This window comes from Chrysochloris asiatica, unplaced genomic scaffold (genome assembly GCF_000296735.1).
Source record: "Chrysochloris asiatica unplaced genomic scaffold, ChrAsi1.0 scaffold00054, whole genome shotgun sequence".
NCBI lineage: Eukaryota > Metazoa > Chordata > Mammalia > Afrosoricida > Chrysochloridae > Chrysochloris > Chrysochloris asiatica.
The window spans coordinates 5,686,885-5,699,506 of NW_006408572.1; the positions used below are offsets into that span (position 1 = coordinate 5,686,885).

Genomic DNA, 12,622 nt, shown 5'->3' on the forward strand with positions numbered 1-12,622 from the left:
GGTGGCCGTTTGGTTTTATGTCTATACTGTCTCTTTAAATTTCAATGTCAATCTTGACAAACCTTTATGCTATACCAAATAGAAACTCCCTCCCCATAGCAACCATGAACCCACCCTCTGCCCCATGCATTTATTCACTCTGCACATTTTCTATAAGTAAGTGGTGGTTAGTGCTGTGGAGTCAGCTCCGACTCATTACTACACTGTATAGGGTTTCTGAGGTTTATGGGAGCAGAAAGCCTCATCTTTCTCCTTTGAAGTGACTGGTAGATTCAAATTGTTAACCTGACTGTTAGCAGCCCAGCTCACAATCCTCTACACGACCAGGGTACTTTTTAAATATAAGTTGTTGTGTAGTGCCATCTAGTTGATTCCGAATCATTGCGACCCTGTAGTATAGGGTTTCTGAGGAGCAACTGGTGAGCTTGCACAGCCGACCTTGCAGTTCAAACGGCATTGCAGTCTGACGCATTAACTCACAGCGCCACACCAGGACCCCTTTTATATAATAGGGTCATGCAATATATTCTTTTGGTTCTGACTTATTTCAAGGTTTATCCACATGTTACTGTTGTTGTTAGGTACCCTTGCATCTTTTCCAACTCATTAGCAATTATTTATAAAACAGAGCAAAACACTGGCCTGGTCTGCACCATCTCACAGTTGTAGTTGTGTTCGAGCCCATTATTGCAGCCACTGTGCCAGTTAATCTCACAGGGTGTTTCTGGGGTTTTTTTTTGCTGACCCTCTACCAAGCATGATGCCCTTTTCCCAGGGACTAATCCCTACTAACAACACGTCCAAACTACGTGAGATGAAGTCTCGCTATCCTTGCTTCTAAGGAAAATTCTGGCTGTACTTCTTCCAAGAGAGATTTGTCTGTGCTTTTGGCAGTCTATGCTTTATCCAACATGCTTCACCAACACCATAATTCTAATGCATCAGTACTTCTTTGGTCTTCCTTATTCTTTGTCCAGCTTTTGCTGTACAAATTAGAACTGAATTTCTCTTTATGGCTGATTAATATTCCATTGTATATACAAGGAGGCTTCAAAAAGTTCATGGAAAAATTCTATTATCTTATAGTTCTATTCTTTCATGAACTTTTTGAAGCCCCTTCACATATACTTTGTAGGAAAAGTACTGGACTGACCACAAGGTTGGCAGTTCAAGCCCACCACGGGAGAAAAATGAGGCAAAGAAAATTGTAAAGATTTCCAGCCTTGGAAACCCTATACAGGGTCGCCATGAGTCAGAACTGACTCAACGGCACCTAATAACAACAACAACATATACGCTACACTTTGTTTATCCTTTCATCAGTTGAAAGATGCTTGGTCCCTTCCCAGTTTGAGAGCAGAGCCTTAAGAAGGGGCCTCCAGTGTTTTAATGGTGACTACTCAATTGGCTAGCAGGTCTCACTTCCAGGCTCTTGGCCTTGCCAGGTGGGAAAGAGGCGGGTGTGAGGGCTTTCCACTCTCTGCCCTCTCTTGGGATGCTGCCCTGGTCCTTGTATTTTGCAGTCTGTGGTGGTGCCCAGGTGCCGGGGGACAGCAGAGGCACTTCAGATCACAGTTGGCCATGTCTTGGGAGATGCCAGCAGCCCCTACCTCACTGGACTTGTAAGACCTGAGTGTGGGATGGGTGGGGTGGAAAGGTCTTGGGGAAGGTGGTCTGGTGGGCCTGGCAGAACCAGTTTCCCTCCTTTGCAGATCTCCAGCACTCTGCGTGCCGGGCGCCCCAACTCCTACCTTCAGCGCTTCCTCAGTCTGCAACACAGCTTCCTGTGCTGTGCCTTTGTCATTGCCCTGGGCGGTGGCTGCTTCCTGCTGACTGCGCTGCACCTGGAAAGAGATCAGGCCCAGGCCCAGCGGACTGGCCCAGGTCCTCCCACCCCTCCTCTGAAGCCAGGTCTTGAGTCCCTGGCCAGTTTGTTAGTTCATTCATTCACAAATATTTATTATGCTCCTACTGAGTGCCAGGCTGGAGTCCTGGGTGGTTCAAATGGTTAATGCCAACTGAAAGGTTGCTGGTTCAAGTCCACCAAGAGATGCCTCAGAAGAAACGTCTGGCAATCTACTTCCAGAAAAATCAGTCATTGAAAACCCCATGGAGCACAGTTGCACTTGAACACACATAGGGTGGTCATGAGTTGGAACCAACTAGATGACAACTGATTTAAGTTCCAGGCCAAGTTGCAGGTTCTGGAGAGTGAACGAATTAGGCCAAGTCGCAGACACCTCATAAAGCCGATTCTCTAAGGGGTGGAGATGAAGGAAAAGCAAACAGAAAAAGCAAACAATACAGTGTTTGCAGTAATAAGTGCTACAGCGAGACAAACCAGGAAAGGAGGTGGTGAGAAACAGGTGGGGACAGGCCCTCACCACACAGGACCTACTGGAGCAAAGGCTTGGAGGAGGTATGGGAGCTGGAGAAGACTGTTCCCAGCAGAAAGAACAGACTGAGCAAAGGCCCAGAGGTGGGAGTGTGCCGGAAGTGGATGAGGACAGGAAAGGAGGAGAGTAAGGGAAGCAGTAACCAGACCAGAGCAGAAGGAGCCTGGGGGAGTCTCCTCCTCACTGTTGGGCTTCCAGGGGAGAAGCAGGAGAGGTCAGACTTACATCGTAAGAACAGTACTTGGCTGTTGTGTTGAGAACAGATGGTGGGGGTCTGAGTTGAGGCTGAGAGACCCTAGGAGGCACTGCGGTAATTTAAGGCTAAGAAGATGTGGTTAAGACTGTGGAGGTGGCAGAGACGATGATGAGAAGGGGATTTATTTTGCAAATGGAATGTAGACCTTTTTCCAGACAGATTGTGTCAAGGTCTGGTGCCAAAGCAGTGCCTGCCTCCTCGGGTCCTTGTTGAGCAGCATTTTTTCTTCCACAGGGACCCTGGACAGCAAGGCTGTGGAGAGACAAAGTCTGCTTTTAGGTGCAGAAGCCCCTACAGAAGACCCCCGAGACCCTGCCCACTCTGCCTGAATCCTCATTCCTGGTGTTGGCTTCCACAGTAGTGGAGCTTCTGTGACCTTTGGCTGTGTCTCAGGGACCCCGGCCGAGCTGCACCTGCCACTTCATCTATCCTCGAGAGAGAGCTGGCAGGCCCATCGGCGGGGCTGTGAATTGAGCTGTCCGTGTCCTCCACAGGAGGCCTGGGCCCATGCCCACATCTAACCTCAGCCTGGCTGCCAAGGGCCCTGATTAAAGTGTAGACAACTCAAAGCCCCTGGAGCTCAGGCCTTTGGACCAGCATGTTATTTCTAGCCTGAGGGTACCTCTGCTGAAAGCATGTACAGGCAAGGTGGATAGTCCAGACCAAAGAAGCAGGACTACCCTTGAAGTAGGGAAACTGTTCAGCACGGGTCTCTTGGTGTCCCCATTCCCAGCTCGTGAGACCCTCACTGATCCAGCTTCCCCACTCTGCAGGGTCAGGTGGGCATGGGGTACCCCTCTGCAAAGATGGTGGTCTGGACCATGGGATTCCCTTAGGGTACTGGGGTGGGGTATGACTCCAAGCTCCATGGGCCCACCCAGAGCAGCTCTCATGTCTGTTCCTTGCCAGACCCAGCTGCCCACAGGATGCCTAGCCATACTCCTTGCTCACGCTCTGACCTCCAGCATAGCCCATGGGGAGGGTAGGCTCTGTGGGACCCACACTTGCTGCTGTGTTCAGAGCAGCTGGGCTCATTGGGCCCTGCAGGAGATCAGCAGCTTCCAGGCGGGCAGTGGTAGGGAGGCATGTTTTTTCTGCCCATGAGTAGGAGCTGCCCTCCCCTCCCCTGGTGCCAGGCCAGGGGATCACTTGTTCATTTGCTGATTGCCACCTTGGCTGTGCCAGGCTGTGCCTGCCTCCTGACTACTGCGGAGGAGCAGTGATTCAGCCCCATGCAAAACTCCTCACTTTTCCTTGCTCCAGCCCTGCCTCCCAGGGTATCCTCCCTGAGCCTAGTGGTTGGAAGTGATAGGCTCCAGGGCTGGGATCCCCCAACTCTAACCCACTCCTGACTCCAGTCTCAGCCCTCCCTCTGCAGCAGAAACCACAGACTGACCAGCCCAATGAGTTGATACTTGGAGCTCATGAGCAGGGCTGCCCCTGAAATGACAAGGAAAAGGATCCATGAAGATATTTGGTTTCTCTTGAGAAGGAAGCCGCTAATCAGGGTTGAAGTCCGGATGCCACAGTTCTCCCTCATTGACTGTGTGACCTCCACCACTTCCTGTCCCTCTCTGAGCTGCAGACTCCCCAACTATACACAAGAGATGTATTGGACTTGACTGTTCTGTTCCAGGCCTCCTGTGGTTCTCCCAGAAGTCCAACTCTGAACTTTCCTCCCAGCAGTCCTGGAGAAGAACTGCTGTGAAACTTAGCTTCCAGATAGTGCAACTGAAAATGGTCAAGGGTTTTCCAAGAGTTAAGCATCACTCCTCTTCTCCACCCCTCAGTCCAGTGGATAGGGAGGAAAACCAGAAGCTTCTTCATGTCCGCTCCAAAACACGCACTGGTATCACTGGGTGCCCACTGGGTGCCCACTGGGTGTCAGTGGAGACTCAGATTCCACCCCTGCCCTTGGACCTCACAAGGCAGCATAGGAAAATGCTCAGCTAAGCCAAGAGAAAGAAAGGTCCCTGGCTGACTCAACTGCTAACCTAAAGGTGGGTGGTTTGAACCTACCTAGCAGTCTGTGGAACAAAAGGCCTGAGTTTTGCTTCTGTTAAGATTACAGCCAAGAAAACCCTATGGAACAGTTCTACCTTGTAACACATGGGTCAGAATCCACAGCAACTGGCAACAAGAAGGCAAATGAAGTTCATGCTGAAGGAGGCACACCTATAGGCAGAGGAAGGGATTACCTCCTGGCCTGGTGGGTGTGTTGTGCTATGGATTCACAGCCACCCTGCATAGGGTTTCCGAGGCTGTAAATCTTTACGGGAGAGAAAGCCTCATCTTTCATCCACGGAACGGCTAGTAGTTTCAAACTGCTGACCTTGAGGTTCGCAGCCACTGTGCAACCAGAGCGCCTTGCCTTCTGGCCTGGGAGCTGGTAAATAGCAGGAGAAGGTGTGGAGAGAGAGAATTCCAGGTGGAGGGAGTAGGGTGGGGAAAGGTAGGGATGATCCGTGAAAGGGTTGTGGCATGGCTGGAGGGAAGTGTGTGTTTGTGTGTTATAGGAGGTAGGAAAGATTGGCTGGGTCCAGAGGGACTTCCAATGCTAGACCCAGGAACTAGGGGCATTAATCCCATAATCAAGTTGTGCCTCCTGACTCAAATTCATTCCGGTGTTTTGGGTTTCCAGACAAGGCAGTGAGGTGTTTCTTGGGACTGAGCTGGATAAGGTCAGGCTGTTAGGATCCTGTGTGCCGTAATAGGTTAAACTTTTGATTATTAACCTAAAGGTTAGCAGTTTGAACTCACCTAGTAGCTTGGTGATTGGTTTCTGTAAAAATCACAACCAAGAAAACCCTGGAATCAGGTTTAGGTGTTTGTTTGTTTTTTTGTTTGAATTGTGTGACGTGGGTTGACAGGGCAGGGACTCCAGAGCTGGTGGACCCTGGGGGTGACAGAGACCAGAATCTCTGCAGCCAATGCAGACTCCAGCTTTATCCAGCCCCCACCTCCTGTCTCACTGGAGCTCAGGTCACAGGTATAGGTCTCTGAGCACCTGACAAAGTCTGACCACTCACGAGTCTGTTAAATAAAAACACAACTTCCCAGTCTAAAGGGCACGTGTTGGGTAATCCCAGTCACTAAGACTTAGGACTTGTTTGTTAGGAACATCAAGGAGGGAAGAGGCTGCTCAGCAGGATGAGGCTTTCTCAAGCCTGACCCTCTTGGTTAATGTGCTAATTACTCTCTGGGACACATGCTACATTCCAGCACTCAGGTGTCACCTGGCATGCAGGTGTCTGCCAGTGTGTGTACCTGCTCATCTCTCTGCTGATGTGTAGCATGTGAGGATACTGATAAACGCTCTCCTCCAACCTTGACCTTCCAACCTTTAGAATGTTGTGCACATGCATCCAGCTGGCCCCCCAACCCTGACTTGTTCTCTTGCAACAGTAGACATTAGTCTGTCTACTTCATTCCCTAAAGTGTTTGCTTTTCCTCCATGCAACCTCTTTGGTCGAATGCAGACTCTAATGACAGAGTTGGCAGGAAGCAGCTAGAAGTTTCTAGAAACATGCTTTATCCCACCCACAGGGAAGTGGTGTGATCTCACCCTCTGTGCTCCCTTGGTGACCACAGCAGTTAGGGTTGTATGCAACAGAAACCGACTACGTTAGGCAGGAAAGGGATGTGTTGAAAACTCACAGAATAGATGGGAAGGCTGGAGATTCAGGAGCCAGGATTCCTGAGCCATCTTTTCTGGGGACCTTCACATGAACTCCAGACTTTGTCTACCTATTCTTTTGCCACTCTACTCTAGATTTAAAACTCTGACCAAGTGAAGTGAGTTGTGCTAAGTTGGATTCTATGCCCATGTCCTGATTTATAGCTCTGTTAAGACAGGAAAGCAGGGTGCTGGTAGGAAAAAAAATAGACTCAGATCATCAAAAAAAAAGCAAGGAAAACAAAACAATAAAAAAGAATGTCTGCCACAGTGATCTTGGGCAGGTTACTGCCTCTCTTGAAGATGTAGCCTCCCCATGGGACAAAGTAAAGTCTGGATTCAATGTCCCCCAAAGGATTCTTCATTACTGACAACCTCTGGGTCTGTGTGCCAAGGAGATGGAGGTTGTTATAATTTAGAAAAGTGTTAAAAATATGCAGATGACAGAACAGGAACTTCTGTGTAAGTGAGGACCCAGAACCATCTGTTCTGAGCAGGAGACAGAGGCAGACACAAAGCATTCTGAGCAGTCTTGTGAGGCAGACCCAGGCTGGGAACTAAGTAACCAGTTTGGCAGCAGCAAGAGTAGAGAGAGGGTACCTTCCTTCCATCGTTGGTGGTGACCTATGGGTAAGGCTAATCAAATAGTGGAGGCTCATGGAGGGTGGAGTCAATCAGGGGGAAAATGCCTTTTTCAGAGGGACAAGGAGAGGACTCTGTCTGATTCTGAGTCACTTAGAGCAACAGACACATGATACAAATCAACATTTCCTGAGCACCTGCTAAATGTCATTTACTCATTCAATCAACAAACATTCTTTAAGCACCTTCTCTGTACTGGATTGCAGAGATGAATCAGACTGGGTATGGGCCCTTAGTCTCAAGGGCCTGTGGGGTGAGCGAGGCACTTATGTACAAATAATCAACATAATGAGTTTGGTGTGATGGAGAGATATACAAGTTACTCAAGTAGCTCAGGAGGAAATGACTGATTGTCCAGATGGGCCAGGGAAGGCTTCCTGGAAGAAGTTGTGTTGTCTTGGTTTCTGAAGGACAAGTGGGAGGACGGAGCTGGGCAGACAGTATAGACAGAGCATGAATAAAACGGTTAGGGGAGGGGGTTTGAATATGTGACGCTCTCCATGGTACTGAATCATCATTGTGTTAGAGGACAAGGGTTTTTATGTTGAGGGAAGGGCAGGGGCAAATGCCCCCAATTCCTGTTATTTCCCCAGGTTTCAGAAATCATGTCAACTCTACATAAGTTCAGGGAGATCCACGTTAGTGTGGTGGTAGTGTAGGGAGATGGGCAACAGGATCCAAGGCTGGAGATTTGCATGCATTATGAAGGGTCTTGGAGGCCATGCTAAAGAATTTAAATATTTTTTATCCTATAGGCATTGGAGAGATATGGAAAGATTTTGAGCAAGGTGGTTATGGGGTCATGTGTGTAGTTTAGAAAGTAACCCTGACAAGCAATGTGGAGAAAAGTTTGGAAGTGGAAGTTAGGGTAGGTGGTGTTGAAGCTAACCAGGATCCAGGTGAGAGATGACGAAATCTGAACTCAGCTAACTGGCAATAGGGACACGGGAAAATATTAGAGAGAAAAAAATATGCCCTAAATGTGGGTATTAAAGGAAAAGAAGAATCCCTGTTAATGCCTAGATTTCTGCTTGGTGATGATGTGAGTCATGTTATCGATGAAGAGAAAAAAGGTACCATGAATCCCATGGGTGGAAGTAGATTTGAAAGGAAGGTGATGTTGGATGAGCTGAGTTTGTGGTGCCTATGGGATCTCTTGGGAGGAATGTACAGGCTGCTGTTGGACATGTGGATCTGGTGATTGGAGACAAAGTTGGGTCTAAAGATGAAGGTTGGAATGTCATCAGCATGGAGGTTGCAGGCCACGGACATGTTGATTGTTGAAAATCTAGGCACGGGTGAAAGATAGATAAGGGAGAGTGTGTCAAGTGAGAAGGGAGAGAAAGAGCCACTCCTATGTAGAGATATGGGCAGAAGAAAGGTGGACTGAACTCCCAGGTATCTGCCCTCGGGAAGTTGTTATATTCCAAGCCAGCATTTCTCACAGTATGTTTGGCAGAGTTCTAGTCTTACAAGATGTTCTGTGATCAAATTCACATGGGAACATGGTAGTCTAGTCTTCTCTCTGAGTGACTCAAGGTACACACTCTCATATTAAAGACTCTGAAAAGTCCCTCAGTAAGGAAATCTGCTTCCCTGTGTTTACTCCACCAGTTCCCAAATATACTTGCCCTTAGAATTATGATCATTAATGTTCTGTGTCCCATTTGCTTTGAAATTATGGTCTTGACCCAGTGAATGAATGTCAGCACTGAAGACCCTTTACAACACTGTGTAAAGAAGGCACTGGATTAAACATACCCGGGTTTAGCCTAGGATCCATCATTTATTAAGTAGGTTGCCTTGAGCACTTTATTACTCTTCCCTGGGCCTCAGTTTCGTCACCTTTGAAATAGAAATAAGAACCCTAAAAGTCCTACTTGCAAATAGTCACTTGATACTGCCAAAGATTCTCCAGAAGACGACGGTGATTTGTCCAGGGCTCTGATAGCACAGTGGTTATGAATCGGGCTGTGAACCTTAAGGTCAGCAGTTTGAAACTACCAGCTGTTCCACGGAGAAAGATGAGGCTTTCTGCTCCTGTCAAGATTTACAGCCTTGGAAACCCTGTACAGGGTTGCTATGAGTTGGAACCGACTCCACAGCACATAACAACAACAACAAGACAGTCAGAAGGGGCTACTGTTCTCCCCATTACTCTGCCCCTGGCGACCTTTTATCCTACATAAGGGTCTGCTCTACAGGTTGTATTTGAGTTAAAACCCCAGCAAATCCATACCAAGGAAATAGCTGGCTTGCTTGGTGGCAGCTCAGAAGTCCTCCGCAATGGAAGGTTTTAAAACTCTGCCCTTTTTCCTTGCTCCAGCCACGGGGATTCCTTGGACAACGATATGGATAAAAGGCTAATGATTTGGGCTTAGAGGGAATCTGGGGGTTGGTCTTAGAGCCGTGGCTGTGCCTTATTCTAAGATGGTCGTAGTGCTCTAGATAGACTATGTCTGAACTGGAGGCTGTCTTCTAGCTGACAACATCTCACTATTATGAGGGTCATTTCTGGGACCCATCACATTTCTAGGTCTTTCTTTGCCTGTCAATCACCTGTCACCCCCCAGCCATACAGTGGAACCTCCCTTAGCCTATTTTGCAAGTCTGAGCTCAGCAAACTGGAAAGAGGCAGTGAGACAACTTTCAGAATGAAATGCTTTCCTTACCCTCCCATCACAGTCATTCATACCTAACATGCCGAAGCATATTTTTAGTCACTTTGCAGAATTTAAAATATACCTCGAAGGTGCCAAGAAATACCCGTTTGGGGATTAACTCTGCTCATAAGAGATGGAAGGGTGTGATTTGTGCTGCATCGCCTCGTAGCCTATGCCATGGCTCACTGAGGTCGGCCAATACCTCCAGGAGATAGATGCACCTGCCCATGGATGTGGTACCCAGGAGGAGCATGGAGTGAGCACCAAGCTCCCAGCCTAAGCGAAAGGTGTTGGAGCTTGGGGCAGCCCCAATCCTGCTACTGCATGCCCATGGTGGGATCACTTCTGTGTTATGGGGTCTGTCTGTGACATACAGGGAATAATTATCTGGTTTCTAAAGCTCCTTCCACTTCTAACATTCTATCCTCTGAGCTTTGTAAGGATTTTAATTTTAATCAAAGCCCCCAATATGAATGGAAGAAGACTGGGTGGAGAACTTCACGGCACCACAGCACCTCTATGGTGGATCAGATTGGTGGTGGTGAGCCAGAACACAGAAGGTACCCACCCAGTTGCTATTGGAGACAGAAATCTCTCCCATTTGGAAGGCGGTTGCTGTATAGATGTCCAGATTGTGTCCCATCTTCCTATCTGTATCCAGGTGGAGGAACTAAGACACAGAGAATGAATCTTGCCTATCATACACCAGGATTGGGGCAAAGTTGAGTGGAAAACAGGAAGCTGGGTCCTGGTACACAGCTGCAAGTTTAAAGTTTGAATTGCTGTACCCTTAGGAGAGGAGGCCCTGTTCTGGGAGAGTCCATTAGGAGTTCTCCTTTCTCTGTCTGGAGCTGCTTCTCTATGGGACAAGGCTGAGGGCACATAGGAATGTGTCTAGGGGGAGACTGGGACTGGTCTGGGTTTCACTGGAGAGGTGGGCAACAGTCTTTTGTGCCAGGCAAAGGCCCAAGTCCTGGGCCAAACTTTCATCTGCCATGCTTCTTGGTTCTACACAGTGTTACCTGAACTGATTAAATCAGGGCCAGTTGGAAGCTAGCTACTGGAGTTCTCTAACTTAACCATCTGAGACCCTCTGTAGTGGTGGTGGTAGTTGTGTGCCATTGAGTCAGTTCCGATTTACAGCAACCCTGTATAGGGTTTCTGAGGCCGTAAATCTTTAGGGGACCTGAAAGACTCATCTATCTTCCAAGGAGCTCTGGTAGCATAGTGGTTACGAATTGGGTTGCTAAGCTAATCTCATGGTCAGCGGTCTGAAACTACCAGCTGTTTTGCTGGAGAAAGATGAGGCAGTTTCTGCCCCAGTAAAGATTTACAACCTCGGAAACCCTATACAGGGTCGCTATGAGTTGGAACTGATTCCGTGGCACATAACAACAACAATCTTCCAAAGAGAAACCAGTAGATTTGAAAGGCCGACCTTGCAGTTAGCAACCCAATTCATAACCCATTATGCCACCAAGTTTGAATGCCCTGAACTTGAGTCCTCAGGCCTGTCTTAGAGTTTCACCAGGAGCCATTCCCGTGTGTGTGTAGGGGTGGTGGTAGTGGTGGAAGAGCACTGAGCAGGTACTGGGAATCCTGCTCCCTGCTAGAGGCATATTTAAGGTGTGGCAGATATGCTATGCATCCTGGACACCTCTTGAAGAAGATCCACTGAATAGTTTCTATTGACCAGTGCGGATTCCATTGCCAGCTGTGAGAGATCATAGAACAAGTAAAAACGAACACTTTTGTATTTGACAGACTCCTGGTGTGGCGCTGTAGGTTAAGCACTGGACTGCGAACCGCAAGGTTGGTGGTTCACAACCCACCAACTGTAGGAATCGACTCAACAGCACTTAACAATAATAACAACATAGGTCAAGCACTTAGCGACAACGAATCCTGGCATGGCACTGCTAAATGCAAGGTTGGCAGTTCAAACCCACCAGCCGCTCCTAAGAAACCCTCTATACAGGGTCACTATGACTTGGAACGGACTTGACAGCGCTTAACAATAACAACAACATGGGTTAAGGTTGGAGTCCTGGTGTTGTGCTGTAGGATAAACACTGGACTGATAACTATGGTTTGCTGTTGTTCTGACCCATAGCGATTTTGCATAGGGTTTCCGAGGAACAGCTAGTGAACTTGAACCGCCGACCTTGTGGTTCATACCTACCTTGCAGTGCAGTGTAGAGGATTCAAACTAACCAGCTGCTGCTAGGAAGCCCTATACAGGGTCTCTGTTAGCGAACCAACTCGACCACAACAACACCGGTTGGTCAAGGAAGATTATGTGATCTTGCTTTGATGAGTGTAGAAAGAGAAGAAACTGGGGGATGTGGGGGGAAGGAGACAGACAGCATATCTGAGACCAATTTTCATCATTGTTAAAGCAAGGAAGGGCAGTAGTAATTTTCAGGTAGTACCATAACGTGTTAAGTAAAGGATTAACGAGCTTGACTTGTATTTTTGAGCTGATTATTATGGTAAAGTTATCTAAAAGATGGGTGTCAGATGTTTGGGCGGGCATCATTTCAGGGCTTGCCACAGGCGCTATTTTCCCTAGATAAGCCTCGCATCCCACTCCAAGCTGCCAGGTTCCCTCAGATCTCCTCTGGGTCCTCGCCGGCCTCCGCCGCCCTGCGGATCGGGCGTGACTACGCTGGGGTTGGGCAGGAAGGGCTCTGCGGGCCCCCCCCATGCCCCCCGGGGCAGCACGTGCGGGGCGGGGCTGTGGACAGAGCAGGGAACTGATTGGGCGAGGGTCTGGTGGGCGGGCCCGGACAGCAGCTGTCAGAGTCGCGGCGGCGGCGGCGGCGGCGGCGGCGACAGCAGCGCATCGGGTTGAACCGTGGCATCGCCGCAGCCGGAGCGCAAGAGCCGACGGGCCCGGCCGGGATGGTGCAGCGGCGTTTCCGCGGAGAACGCACGCACTGAGCGGGCCCGAGCTGGGCCCCGCGCCCCCCGCGCCCCCCGCCGCCCC

At 48.9% G+C, this 12,622-nt stretch overlaps 2 protein-coding genes across 2 annotated transcripts in view; both read left to right on the top strand.

Moving 5' to 3' along the window:
* SPNS3 (spinster homolog 3 (Drosophila)) overlaps positions 1 to 2,981 on the top strand; it is a 70,985-nt gene extending 68,004 nt beyond the window's left edge. The window contains exons 10-12 of the mRNA XM_006863475.1: positions 1,524 to 1,622; positions 1,713 to 1,911; positions 2,887 to 2,981. Of these exons, the coding sequence (XP_006863537.1) occupies positions 1,524 to 1,622; positions 1,713 to 1,911; positions 2,887 to 2,981 (393 nt within the window). The remainder of the gene's footprint in view (positions 1 to 1,523; positions 1,623 to 1,712; positions 1,912 to 2,886) is intronic.
* A 9,357-nt stretch (positions 2,982 to 12,338) lies between these two features.
* The window catches only part of SPNS2 (spinster homolog 2 (Drosophila)), a 34,422-nt gene continuing 34,138 nt past the window's right edge, over positions 12,339 to 12,622 (top strand). The window contains exon 1 of the mRNA XM_006863476.1: positions 12,339 to 12,540. Coding sequence (XP_006863538.1) covers positions 12,339 to 12,540 — 202 coding nt within the window. The remainder of the gene's footprint in view (positions 12,541 to 12,622) is intronic.